This window comes from Gossypium hirsutum, chromosome A06 (genome assembly GCF_007990345.1).
Source record: "Gossypium hirsutum isolate 1008001.06 chromosome A06, Gossypium_hirsutum_v2.1, whole genome shotgun sequence".
NCBI classification, from domain to species: Eukaryota; Viridiplantae; Streptophyta; class Magnoliopsida; order Malvales; family Malvaceae; genus Gossypium; species Gossypium hirsutum.
The window spans coordinates 4,537,011-4,550,619 of NC_053429.1; the positions used below are offsets into that span (position 1 = coordinate 4,537,011).

The 13,609-nt window shown below is 31.6% G+C and overlaps 3 protein-coding genes and 1 pseudogene across 3 annotated transcripts; 1 reads left to right on the forward strand and 3 right to left on the reverse strand.

Annotated features, from left to right (window-relative positions):
* Positions 1–3,533: 3,533 nt before the first annotated feature.
* LOC107962423 (40S ribosomal protein S6) lies at positions 3,534–5,846 on the forward strand. The gene is made up of 6 exons (XM_016898813.2): positions 3,534–3,730; positions 3,846–3,910; positions 4,620–4,677; positions 4,760–4,868; positions 4,985–5,257; positions 5,423–5,846. Exons 1-6 carry the CDS (start codon positions 3,725–3,727, stop codon positions 5,659–5,661), a joined length of 750 nt encoding a protein of 249 aa, XP_016754302.1. The 5' UTR covers positions 3,534–3,724; the 3' UTR covers positions 5,662–5,846.
* A 414-nt stretch (positions 5,847–6,260) lies between these two features.
* LOC107963511 (F-box protein FBW2) lies at positions 6,261–7,080 on the reverse strand. The gene is made up of 2 exons (XM_041115912.1): positions 6,824–7,080; positions 6,261–6,510 (listed from the first exon to the last, which is right to left on the reverse strand). The coding sequence occupies exons 1-2, from the start codon at positions 7,078–7,080 to the stop codon at positions 6,261–6,263; spliced, it is 507 nt and encodes a 168-aa protein (XP_040971846.1).
* A 1,973-nt stretch (positions 7,081–9,053) lies between these two features.
* On the reverse strand, positions 9,054–10,323 carry LOC107962425 (F-box protein FBW2). The gene is made up of 3 exons (XM_041114943.1): positions 10,117–10,323; positions 9,730–10,040; positions 9,054–9,584 (listed from the first exon to the last, which is right to left on the reverse strand). Exons 2-3 carry the CDS (start codon positions 10,038–10,040, stop codon positions 9,239–9,241), a joined length of 657 nt encoding a protein of 218 aa, XP_040970877.1. The 5' UTR covers positions 10,117–10,323; the 3' UTR covers positions 9,054–9,238.
* A 961-nt stretch (positions 10,324–11,284) lies between these two features.
* LOC107962427 (F-box protein FBW2-like) lies at positions 11,285–12,642 on the reverse strand (annotated as a pseudogene).
* Between the last annotated feature and the right edge of the window lie 967 nt (positions 12,643–13,609).

Here is a 13,609-nt window from a genome sequence, read left to right on the forward strand (position 1 = left end):
TATTATTATCACCCTCTTTGGAGAAACCAAAATGTCTATGTTATGTTTTGACATTCTTAAATTTTACTCAATACAGTTATCTTATTTATTTGCTAATATTAAGTTTACTTAATTATTATTAAATTTGTTTTATTTATAGAAATATTTAACAGCTATTAAAACGAGAATAACCATTACAAATCAAAATTTTCTTCTTGGAAAAAAATTCAAACAAACTAAGAAAGATGAAATTTTTTATTTGTCATTCCCCTATTAGAAAAGGATAGGGATGACATGGAATCACAATTTCATACAATCCTTCCTCATTATTTCAAAATTTAAGTTTTCGATATTTAAGTGACAAGTGTTGACTAATCTATAAGATTTTTCAATTAATATATTGAAAAACTATTAAAATAATTAGTCTAAATATATATATAATTCTTTCCTTGTGACGTCTTTAAATTTACCATGCAATGAAAATAACCTTCACATCTAAATTTAAAATCTAACAATTTAATACAAAAAACTTCAAGTAATCAACAATGACAACTTTTAAAAACTTTAACAGATTTGAAAAATAACACATAAATCAACTAGATTAACCCCCAGATTTTCAATAACATAAAAGTTACAAAAAAAAATAACCAAGTACTTATTTGAATTTTAAGGTTAAAGATTCCAAAATCCCTAAATAGCGTTAAGCTTATTTTCTTTCTATTTGCTTTGGGTGAGTGGGGAAGAAGATGATATCATTCTCCCCCCACTGACTTAAATAATAATATAATTTTTCTTTGTAAATAGCGTTAAGCTTCTTTTCTTTCTATTTCCTTTTACTTAATTTAAACTATATTTTATATTAATCAATTTAATGACATAATAAAAAATCTAATACTTTATCAAATCTTCCAACATAGGATATGTACTTTCAATTTGTCGAATGTGATACTTGAAAAAAGTTTAGGATCATACATTTTTAAGAGGCTGGGGTTTACCACTTGAAGATTTGAATGGTAGGGATGTAGAGGTACAACGTCTCGAGCATGTAGCGGTCCAATGGTAGATGGTGACAGATGATGTTTCTTTATTTTGAAACTTTGCTTGGATTTCTGTGAAATTCTTTTTGTTGTTTTTGAGGAAATTTAAATTAAGAAAGAGAAATTGTAAGATATTTTGTATATTTGATAGTCTGACGGTGGATGATGCGAGATAATAGGTTGAAATTATAAAAGTTAACAAGTTAGCATGTTAGTTTGAAAAATAATAGTTGAATTTATTTATTACATATAATTATCTTCGTAAATGTTAATTTTAATAATAAAGTTTTTATTCATATTTTTTTTATTTAATAAATATCTAAACTTAAAATTCTTGACACATTTTAATATTTTTGTTGTAACATTGTTAACATACGATAACATGACATCAACAATTAATAGTATAACACTATTAGACATGCTAAAATTATGATACGTGACGAATATTAATTAGTAAAATATAAAACTCTAGGAAAATATTAAAACAAGTGGGTGTCTAAAATAATTAAATGGATTTATTTTTAGTAATTTTATCCATTTTAATATTTTATAAAAAATTGATCTCACGAATATTGAAATATAAAGGTTATTGGGAACAGCTGGGGTTTAACAAAGGGAATAAACAGTGGGTTTAAATGGTTGGGTAAGTAAATACCTTTCACATATTATAGTTGATTTTTGCAGGGTTTTTTTTTTTAAAAAAAATTTATGACGTGCTTGTTCGATTTGATCGTCAATCTATGGTTTTTAGGAATCTTTTTCTTTAGCTTGCTAGACTAAGTTAGAATTATTTCTCTTGCCACAGCGGTAAAGATTTCCATAAAGACTAATGTATTACCATTCTATTTTCTTGATAGATGAGTGTCATATGACTGCAATGATCGTGAAAACATGTTGGAGTCTCTTTTATCACCTACTTATCGGCAAATAAATTGACTTGATTTCGAATGGGGTCAAATTTAGCAATTTAAAATTTCAAGTTCAGTCATTAAAGATTAAAAGCATGTTTTAAAGCATTACAATTTATTTGTTTGAATTATTTTAAATTTGAGTGATTTTTAAGTACATATAATTCAAATAAAGCAAATTAAAATAGTTAGGTAATATTTAGAAAAGTCATGCAGTAATTGAATTTGGGTATAATTGTTTGTAATTACACAAAATATAATAAGTTTAATGTAATCATTGTAATTTGAGGGTCTCATTGAACAGGTGCATTGGAGAATCCAATTACATTTTTCAATTCTTAAGAGTGAGAATTAGAGTAATTACATATGTAAGTACGCCCAATTTTATTTTTTTAAAAATATTATTATACAAGTTATAAAAATTACATTATACTCATAGATATGTATGAGTGTTTGAGATAATTGTGGAAAAAAAAATTCTTATATTATATATCCTAAAAAGTTAATTATAACAATAATTTGTGTGTTTTATAAAGTTATAACAAAAAATAATAATTAAACTTGATAAAATTTTAAAGTTATAGCAATAAATTTTATTGTAAAAAAATAATTTACACAACCGAGGAATATGAATATAACTTATTTATGTATTTATGCTATATATTATAAAAATATTATACTTATTCATAAAAAATTTCTTATAATTTTTTTTATTATAACTTATTTATAAAAAATAGTTTTCTAAATTTACTGTAAAAATTATTATTTATAAGAAATGTTATGAAAGTTTTGGACAATTTATAAATTTTTTATAAAGATTATATGTTATTTTTACTTAATATATGTATTGTTAAAAGGGACATGACCTAGTATAAGTTTGTCACCAAATTAACTTTATGTAAGTTAATATAATTAAAGCTCCATATTATTTAGATTATGAATTTAAATATTATTAGGTCGATGTGAATTATGCAAATAGAAAATATTTTCTTGCACCATATCGTAAGGTATAATACCATTTAAGAAAATGAGGTCAGACACAATTACCATAAATAACTCACGAACTCTTTAGTTTGTGACATTTAGAACTTCAAAATGTGGTTGAGAACACATTTATTGTTTTAAATTTTTTTTTCATATTATCAAAATCATCTTAGTATAGCATAAAAAATGTTGAATCGTATTAGTATGTTGCATGTTTCACAATTTTATCATATGTGGAATTAAAATAATTCATACTTCGAATAGTACATAGAAGAATGAGATATTAATAACATTAATGATGCAGATGCAAATTTAAATTCAAATGATGAGGGGTTCGACCAAGGACCAACAAATGATGATAATGAGCATATGTTAAATATTGAAAAGAGAATAATCCGATAAATATGCATTAAAACAATTAGATAAAATTGCAAATGATATTTATTTTTCTTGTTATTTTTATCCGTAATTGTATTATCAATTACCTTTTTAAACCAACGTAATTACATATGATAATTTTATTTTATTTTTTATTACTTATTTAAAAATTATTTTTATCATGCTAATAATTTTTAAAATATAAATTTTGTATCTCTTTAATTACAATTCTCAAAAGCCAAAACTCAGCCTACTATTCTTGTCCACGTGTACGGTAATGATAGAAAGGAAAGAATCATTCCAATGATCCAGTGAAATACATTAAAGCTGCTCTCCCGTGGGGTTTAAATTAGAAAGAGGGAACTCGTTTTTGAAAACCCTAAGCAGAAGGAAGAAATCGAAGTGATTTGAGCCACCGCCTCTGCTCCGCCGCCAGCCATGAAGGTTCTATCTCTCAACCATGAATGTACCTTGCTTACACAAAAAAACAAGCTTTTCGAAGTTTAAAATTTAACCGTGCACCCTTTCTTTTTATTATTGTTTTTTTTTCTCTTTGCAGTTCAATATCGCCAACCCCACTACGGGATGCCAGAAGAAGCTAGAAATCGACGATGACCAGAAACTGTAAGTTTCCTTGCTTATCTCTTTATATATTATATGCTTATCTTTCAATTTTCTTTAGCTTTATTTTGGAACTTGAATTTGGCATGCTTTAAGTGAAGGTAGGTGTTGAACCAATAAAGACAATGAAGTAAATAAAGCAAAATTTGTATCTCGGACCTTGTTGGATTGCTTAAACTTTTTTTGCATAGGCATTTCTTTCCTGGATAATTGAAATGTTTTATTCCAAAATAATCAGCATTTGTAGCCAATTTTCTAGCATACTAGTGTGTTAGGCTATTTCTGTAACTGATACAAAGAACCCTTTTTTTTCCCCCATTTGATTTAATTACTATATGAGGAGAACTAGCTTGAACAGCAGAAGTAACTCGCCTAAAAAGCTTATTTGGGTTTCTTTATGCTTTCTAAAGTTCAATAGGTGGAATCATGCCGGGCATAGCTAACAGTTGTAACTCGTGATTTGTTAATTACAATGTTGGCGTTTGAGCTGGGCAATGACATTTTGAATATAATTTATTATGAACTTGTAATTTGTGTTTAATTTGGTGTAATGGATAATGATATGGTGAGACTAAGATCATTGCAGGTTATGGGTTAAGCAGTTGGTCTTGTTTAAAGTACTTATGCCTCGTTTGGTTACTAGTGTAATTTGTGTTTAAAGTACTTATGCATTGTTTGTTCACCATGGATTTCTTGTTTTTATACTGTACAGCCGAGCATTTTTTGACAAGAGAATCTCACAAGAGGTCAGCGGAGATGCTCTTGGAGAGGTATACTTTTTCCAAAATTGGATTCAATGGAGTCTTATTGTTTGTTCTTAGTTTCATAAAAGACGTTTTACTTTTTTGGCAGGAATTCAAGGGCTATGTTTTCAAAATCAAGGGAGGATGTGACAAGCAGGGATTCCCAATGAAACAGGGAGTGTTAACTCCTGGTCGTGTCCGTCTCTTGCTCCACAGAGGTTGATCCTTACTGTTTAAGGCCATCTGAAGGATTGAATTTGTCTGATGGTAGCAAATTTACTGGCATTTATGGTATGCATTACTAAGTCTGTAAGTCATAATTTTTTCTCTCCAGGGACCCCTTGCTTCCAAGGATATGGTAGGCGCAACGGAGAGAGGAGGAGGAAGTCTGTTCGAGGATGCATTGTGAGTCAAGATCTCTCTGTTCTCAACTTGGTAATTGTGAAAAAGGGTGAAAATGATCTTCCTGGGCTCACTGATACTGAGAAACCAAGAATGAGGGGTCCCAAGAGGGCATCAAAGATTCGTAAACTCTTCAATCTCTCAAAGGAGGATGATGTCCGGAAGTACGTCAACACTTACCGTCGATCTTTCACGACAAAATCAGGTAGGGTTTCAAGTATTATCATCTCTTGTACGATTAATGTTGACTGTAGATCTTTAAAGGGGTCGAGCTATTTCAAGCTAAAAATGCATGCGCTGTTTTCATTGCCTATTGCAGTGGTGTTTATGCCTATTAGATGATTATATGTTTTTTCTCCCTGCAATACAGGAAAGAAAGCCAGTAAAGCTCCCAAGATCCAGAGATTGGTCACTCCATTAACTTTGCAGAGGAAGAGAGCAAGAATAGCCGAGAAAAAGAAGAGAATTGCAAAGGCAAAGGCCGATGCTGCGGAGTACCAGAAGCTACTTGCCCAGAGATTGAAGGAACAGAGAGAACGACGTAGCGAAAGTTTAGCCAAGAAAAGATCCAGACTTTCTGCTGCATCTAAACCTTCAATTGCAACTTAATTTCAGCCCACTTAAAACCCAGTTAGATTATGATATCAAAGTTGAAAACAAATCAAAAGGAACATGTTTGATTTTTGATTTTTCATGTTTGAAAGGTTTTAACAACTCTGTTTGGAAGTGTGCTTTGACATTGCTGAATTTACACTATTATTTGATTCAAACTTTAAGAGTTAAAATTCTTATTATTTTGAGATCCAAGTTTGAACTTTGGAGATAGGGCAACCACGGACATGAAGAATAGTAAAAAATAAAATTTCTTATTATTTGTCAAAATAATTGCATTTAACATTTATACTATATGTATATTGAAAGTCAAGGAAAATATGAGAATGAAACAACAAATTTCGTAGTGGTAAATAAAATAGAAACAAGCTCCACACGATCATCCCAATTATTTTTCTCTAGAATAGGTCCCCAAATCTTTAACTTGGGACTTTTGTTTAAGGAACTCATGATCAAGTTCCACACCAATGCAACCTACTATATCCAAAAACTCAAGCTGGGGACACCCAAAAGAATGCTTAGAACAATTTCAGTGCTGATAGGAAACAATTTCAGTGCTGATAGGATAAAAAGCCAAGTCGAGTAGGTGCTTTAGCTTAGGGATTGTTGTAGCTATTGCATCCGCCTGATCGTCGGTTGGGAAAGTGATAGCCGAATCCAGTAGGTGCTAGTTGCGGCAGAGTGACAAGAAGTTTACAGTGCTTTCCAATGGCCTTTATAGTATAGGCATCGATTTTGCGACAGTAATTCAAATCTAAGATTGTGGAGAGCCTTTGGGCGGTTTGGTCTACTATCCAACCACTCATTTCACTTCGTGGCAGTCGTAAAAGCTGAAGGGAGCCAGCACTTGCAAATGCAATGGCAACAAAGAAAAACACAATTTCACATCAAGGTTAATAATTTAATGGCGTAAAAGGGTGTCATTAATGAGCTGAGACTCATACGTTACTGAGAAAAGCAATTTGTGAAAAGGGTAAGAGCAAGTAAAACTTCTTTGTGATGAATGAGAAGATGGTATCATTCTGAAGACCTGAAACATGTAGGCTGCGGAGAGAACCATTGCTTCTTGTGATTAGCATTGGAAGCATCCGATCAAGATGGTGGGACAGGCAGCGACGGCTCCATTTAGCAAGGTCTATATCTTGACAACAATAAGGACCTGTGATTGCCTCCATTGCTTCTTGTGATTAGCATTGGAAGCATCCGATCAAGATGGTGGGACAGGCAGCGACGGCTCCATTTAGCAAGGTCTATATCTTGACAACAATAGGGACCTGTGATTGCCTTTCTCCAGGATTTGCGAACGCAGGGAATGATTGTTGGTAACTCTTGTAAGGACAGGTAACTGAAGATCAACCCCAATACATCAGGAAGTAGTTCATCCCAGTATCGAAACTCGCTTTGCTCTTCTTCCATCTGATCTTCATTCAAGCCATGAAGGTCATAATCAAATCACAAGAAGCAGCCTCAGTCTAAATATTCACACCATGCATTTATGTCTTCTTCAACTAAACGTTGACTGTGAGCTTAAGTCATCAGATGTTTTGTGCGTGTTAAAGGAACAGAGTATTTGAAAGATCATCATGGATCATTGCTGAAGGTGAAAATGGAAAAGCTGATACGTTGGACATGAGTCATTTGGTATTTTGTGTTTAGAAGGAAAGGTTGAGCTTGGGATTTTTTTAGAAGTTTGACAAATATAATACACCACAATTACAAGTACAGGTACAAATTATAAATACAAAACAATGGTATCTAAAATAAACCAATACAATTTAGAGGACAATGAATGCCAGACAAAATCTATCCATAGCATATGCATATAGTGAGAGAGAAACCCACACATTGTAAATATAGATGGTGAGACTCAAATTTAGGCTTTCAACTTCAATCTTTGTCAACAATACTAAAGCCTCGTTGATAGTTTAAATTTTTTTTAATATATATATATCTCATAAAGCCTACAAAATTATCATGAGTTTAGGGTTATGAAAATATTTAAAAAACAATGATGTAAAAAACAATTAAGGTGTTGGTTGAAATGGAAGGTAAAGTATTACAAAGGTAAAACAATTAAGGGTGGCCCGGCCCATGCACACCTCTAGATAAATGTGACACTATTTAATTATTTTGTCAGCTACGCTAGTTTTTGACAGTAGAAATAAGTGAAATTTTAATAAAAAGACTAGTTTTCTCTTTAATCTAACATATATAGATTAATTTTCCTACTTATTGAGTAATGGGGGCAAAATGCAACTAGACTCCTAATACATGCGTCTCTATGGTACTTTTACCTAAAATGGAGATATTGATAATTATAATGTTTTAGAGGTTCACATTTGATTATGTACATGTATTTTTCTAGATTCTATATAAAAATACAAAACACCCTCATAATAATATTTGTTAATTTATTAATATATTTTTCTTTGTAATTTCTCAACTAAATTGGAGGGACACGATTGACAGATGACACTAACTCTATCAACCACTTAAAGAATAGTATATATATTGTTGAAACAAAATACAACACAGAAGAAGAATGAGGAGATTATGGTGGCCTAAATGAGGAGACGAGGAGAAGGCTATGAGGATAGAGGAAGTTTTGTTGTAGAGAGTACTCAAAGACTGATTAAGGGCTAAAAAGAATTTCCTCATTGCTTGGGAGGATATTTATAGGCGATAATCTTTTGTCTACTAGTGTGATGTGGTAAGTTGTTACAATAAAGATGGTTGTTACTGTGAAGGGTGTGTATAATGGGGCTCATTTTATTATTCCTTTAAAAAGTATAAGTTAGTTATGCCCAAGTGAATTACTTTAGTTGTTGAAAAAAGTGTTCACACTTGAGAATGTTTACGATGAAAGGCAAGTTGCTGATGTCAAAAGAGGAAGTGTCTCTCATATTAGCTGATGGTATGTAGTAGGTGATCACACCAAGAGGTCACTCATTTGGAGGTAGTCGGATGATGAGGAGTATGAGTCACTCTTTCTTGTCCATATTGAGTCTTTAAGGTATGTCACATGTCCAGCCTGAGTGGTAGGATAATTTTTTATCCACAATCATACTAAATTAACATAATTCAATTTTTTATGGAAACACATTTTGAGAACAATTCAAAATATTTAAATTTAAATTTCTAAAAGTATTAAAAAGTGATTTTTGTTGTGAAGGTGAAAGTTTATTAGATGTGACATGATGAATAGACCATAATTTTTAAACATTGGGATGAGACAATGTTGCACAAAAAAAGTTAATACGTATCTCTTAAATGCATTGTGTCAAACTACTTGATCATGATTTAAGAATAAAGATCCATTTCCATACTTATCATGCTATTTAATCACGAATAAAGCCACAGATTCAATCCATGCAAAGACGCAGTTCCTATATAGGTTAAAGGTTGATCACAATATGAAGATGTTCAAAGCTGAATTACATATCTAAATGCTCATCATCATCGGATTCATCAGATTCGAAGAGTATGACCAGATACAGCAGCAGAATCTCTAACTTTGGGTACTTTTCTTTAAGGAACTTACGATCAAGTTTCTCACTCAAGAATTCATATATTTTCAAATGCACAAGCTGTGGACAGCAAGAGAGGAGGTTGAGAACTCATTCAGTGCTGATACAACGAAAGCAAACTCAAGTTGCTTTAGCCTTGGCATTGTAGACGCTATTGCATTCGCCTCATCCTCCGCTTCGACCTTGCCTGCTGAATCCGGAGAGTACATGTTGCGACACAGAACTACAAGATGTTTACAGTGCTTTCCAATGGCCTCTATAGCTTGGGCACCGATTTTGTGACAGTAACTCAAATCCAAGAAAGTGACTGTGGAAAGCCTTTGGGCAGTTTGTTTGACTATCGAATCACTTATTAAACTTCTTGGCAGTCGTAAAACCTGAAGGGAGCCAACACTTGCAAACGCAGGGAAACGAAAAAACATCATTTTATATCAAGTTAATAATTTAATGACGTAAAAGAGTCTGATTAATGAGCTGAGACTCACTACATTACTCAGAAAAGCAATTTTGAAAAATGGTGATACCAAGTGTAACTTACTTCTCTGTGATGAATGAGAAAGTGGAATCATTCTGAAGACCTGAAACATGTAGGCTGCGGAGAGATCCATTGCTTCTTGTGATTAGCATTCGAAGCATCCGATCGAGTTGGTGGGACAGGCGGCGACAGCTCCGTTCATCAAGGTCTATATATTGCCAACAATGGGGACCCGTGACTACCTTACTCCAGGATTTGCAGACACAGGGAATGACTGTCAGTAACTCTTGTATGGGCAAGCTGGTGAAGATCAGCCCCAATACATCAGGAAGTAGTTCATCCCAGTATCGAAACTCGCTTTGCTCTTCTTCCATCTGATCTTCATTCAAGTCATGAAGGTCATAATTAAATCACAACAGGAAAGAAAAAAAATCAAAGATTAGGGGTTACCTTATCACTTTCCTTGCAACTTGGATTATTATGCAAAATCTAAACACAAATTCAAAGGCAACCAAAAAAGAAAACAGAAAGAGGTAATATAGAAAGAGAAAAGTAGGAATAGAATAAGACAATGTAAGTATCTATATATATATAGACGTAAAAGCATCGTGTTTAGTTGGAAAAAGAAGAAGACGAAAAGGCATGGAAGGCAGGGATAGCTTTAATTGCGAAAACAGGGCTACTTAATGCGGTAATTAGATATTTTATGTGAGTTATAAGGAACAGAGTATATGAAAGATCATGGAAAGGTTGAAAGGTTGGACACGAGTCATTCAACTGTCCAAAATTAGGCTTTGAGTATCTAAAATCTGAACTCAAATCTTTAGTGTTTAGAATAAATTTTGAATTTTTTCTTTCATTCATATGAAGAGATATTTAATATGTTTTTCTTCCCAATAAAATTAACTTAATATGCATTACAAAGGGTATCTATAGGAAAGGTTATTTTATTTGGCTAGTATAATGTGGTGGGTTGTTATAAAAGAGATTGTTATCATGGAAAATGTGAAGGGTGTGCATAGTAGGGCTCGTTCTATTTTTTTAGACAATACTGTTATGTTCAAGTGAGTCTTATTAGTTACTAAAAGAAGTATTCACACTAAAAAGTTCGATCGCCAAGTGATAGTGAACGGTTAGATGAGTCCAAGGAAGAAGTGTCTCTCATATTAGCTGGTGATATTTAGTAGGTGATCAGATTGAGAGGTCACTCATTTGGGGACAGCCAAATGATCAAGGAGTATGAGTCACTCTTTGTTGTCCATGTGGAGTCTCCATGATATGCCACATGTCTAGCCTCAGTAATAGGTATATATATTTTGAAATTTTTTTCTTTAATGTCACTTTTGATCATTAAAATTTAGCTAAATGTTCAAAGTGATGCTTATATTTAAAAAAAATGTGATAAATGATTTAGTATTGAAAATTTAAGTACTGAATTTAAATTACAAAATCTATTTGGTATATAAATTAAAATTAAGAATGTAATTCATTATATAATTACTTCAATCTTATTAATATGGTAGTTATTTATTTTATTTTGAATAATTTTGGATAAAGTTAAATATAAAATTAGAATATTTTAATTTCTAATAAAATGAGAGGCCATGTCCAACCAATTCTCTAGATTCACAGTTGAGTGCAATCAAGCACTATCTCAATTCAAGCGAAACCTCTTTACATAACTCCTCTATTTGAATTTAACTTTATAACTACAGATAAACAGATATGCTAATTAATCACGACTAAATCCATAGATTTAATCCATGCAAAGACGAAGTTCCTATCGAGGATAAAGGTTACTCACAATATGAAGATATGTTGAAGGTTAAATTACATAGCAAAACACTTATAAGATTCCTCATCTTCAAAAATTAAATCTTCAGAATCTGTCACTGCCTATGCACGGACACATCCACGAAATCTCTAAATTTGGGTACTTTTCTGTAAGGAACTTGCAATCAAGTTTCACACTCACGCATACATTTATAATCGAACGTTCAAGCCGATGACAGCGAGAGAGGATGTTGAGAACACATTCAGTTTTAATAAGAGTGAAAACCCAAAACAAGATGCTTTAGCCTTGGCATTGTAGCTGCTATTGCATTCGCCTAATACATCCAGAAACATCATGTCGCGACACAGAGTTTCAAGAAGTTTACAGTACTTTCCAATGGCCTCTAAAGCTTGGGCACCGATTTTGGGACAGTAAGTCAAATCCAAGAAAGTGAGTGTGGAAAGCCTTTGTGCAGTTTGTTTGACTATCGAATCACTTATTAAACTTCCTGACAGTGTAAAACCTGAAGGGAGCCAGCACTTGCATATGCAAGGGCAATAAAAAACACCATTTCATATAAACTTAATAATATAAAGACGTACAAGAGTCTGATTAATGAGCTGACACTCACTACATTACTCAGAAAAATATTTGTTAAAAAGGATAAGAGAAAGTGAAACTTACTTCTCCGTGATGAATGAGAAAATGGAATCATTCTTGAGACCAGCAACATGTAAGCTGCAGAGACATCCACTGCTTCTTGTGACTAGCATTCGAAGCATCCGATCGAGTTGATGGGGCTTCCAGCGAATGCTCCATTGAAAAAGATCTATATCTTGCCAACAATAGGAACCCCTAACTGCCTTACTCCAGGATTTGCAGACTGGGGGAATGACTGTCAATAACTCTTGTAACGACAAGTTGATGAAGATCAGCCCCAATACATCAGGAGGTAGTTGGTCCCAGCGTCGAAACTCGTTTTGCTCTTCTTCCATCTGATCCACATTCAAGTAATGAAGATCATAATCAAATCACAACAGGAAAAAGGAAAAGTCAAAGATTGAGGGTTACCTTATATCACTTTCGTTGTAACTTGGATTATAATGCAAAACCTAAACAAAAAATCGAAGGCAACCAAAAAAGAAAAAAGAACCCCCAAAACTAAACAGAAAGATTTAATATAGGAAGAGAAAAATATGAATGGAATAAGACTAGGTAACTATCTATATATACACGTAAAAAGCTGGAAAAAGGAGGAGACGAAAAGGCGTGGAAGGCAGGGGGTAGCTTTAACTTCAATTGCCAAAACTGGGCTACTTAATGCGGGAATTAGATGATTTGTGTGCGTTACAAGGAACAGCGTAAATTGAAAGGTTGAAACGTTGGACATTTATTTCAATATAATTTATAAAATTATTTGACAATGAATTTCCAACTATTTTTTATTCATTAGTTTCCAAAAATACTTTTCTAAGCAAAATCATTAAAAATATTAATAATTTAAAGTAATGCATATTAAAAAATTTATTTTAAAATGTCTCATCCAAATCAACATAAAAATGCAATATTTTCAATGGAAATAATTATGACATTTAATCTTAAATTATTATTATAAAAATATTTTATTAATATTAAGAAAATTATATTTAAAACAATTAAAATTCAATGATACAAAAATTTTAAATAAAAATATATTGCTCTACATTTGCTCTATGAATATTCACATATTCATTATTCATCAACATTTTACCTTGTAAATTTTTTTATTAAGAATTTTTAACTGGATTAAGAGTAAAAAAAAAATTATTAAAAAAAAAGCAATTGAGTCTTAAAAGAAGAAATAGTTCATTTTATTACACTTTTAATGACAAAAAAAAAATTAACTAAACTCTTTCGTTAAAAGAAACTATCAATTGATTAGAGATAAAAACGGGATAAAAATAAAAAAAAATAAAGAAAGACAAATAAAATAATAAAAAATGAGAAAGAAATATAAAAAAATTATTATTTTGGATTTATGATTATAAATTATTTTTATTTTTATGAAACAAAATAAAAATGCAAACTCTAGACTCAATTAAGAAAGTAATTTAAAATATAATAATTTATATTAATATAAGAATAATATTGGTATCTATAAAAATTGATTCAAAACTAAATTTAAGCCAG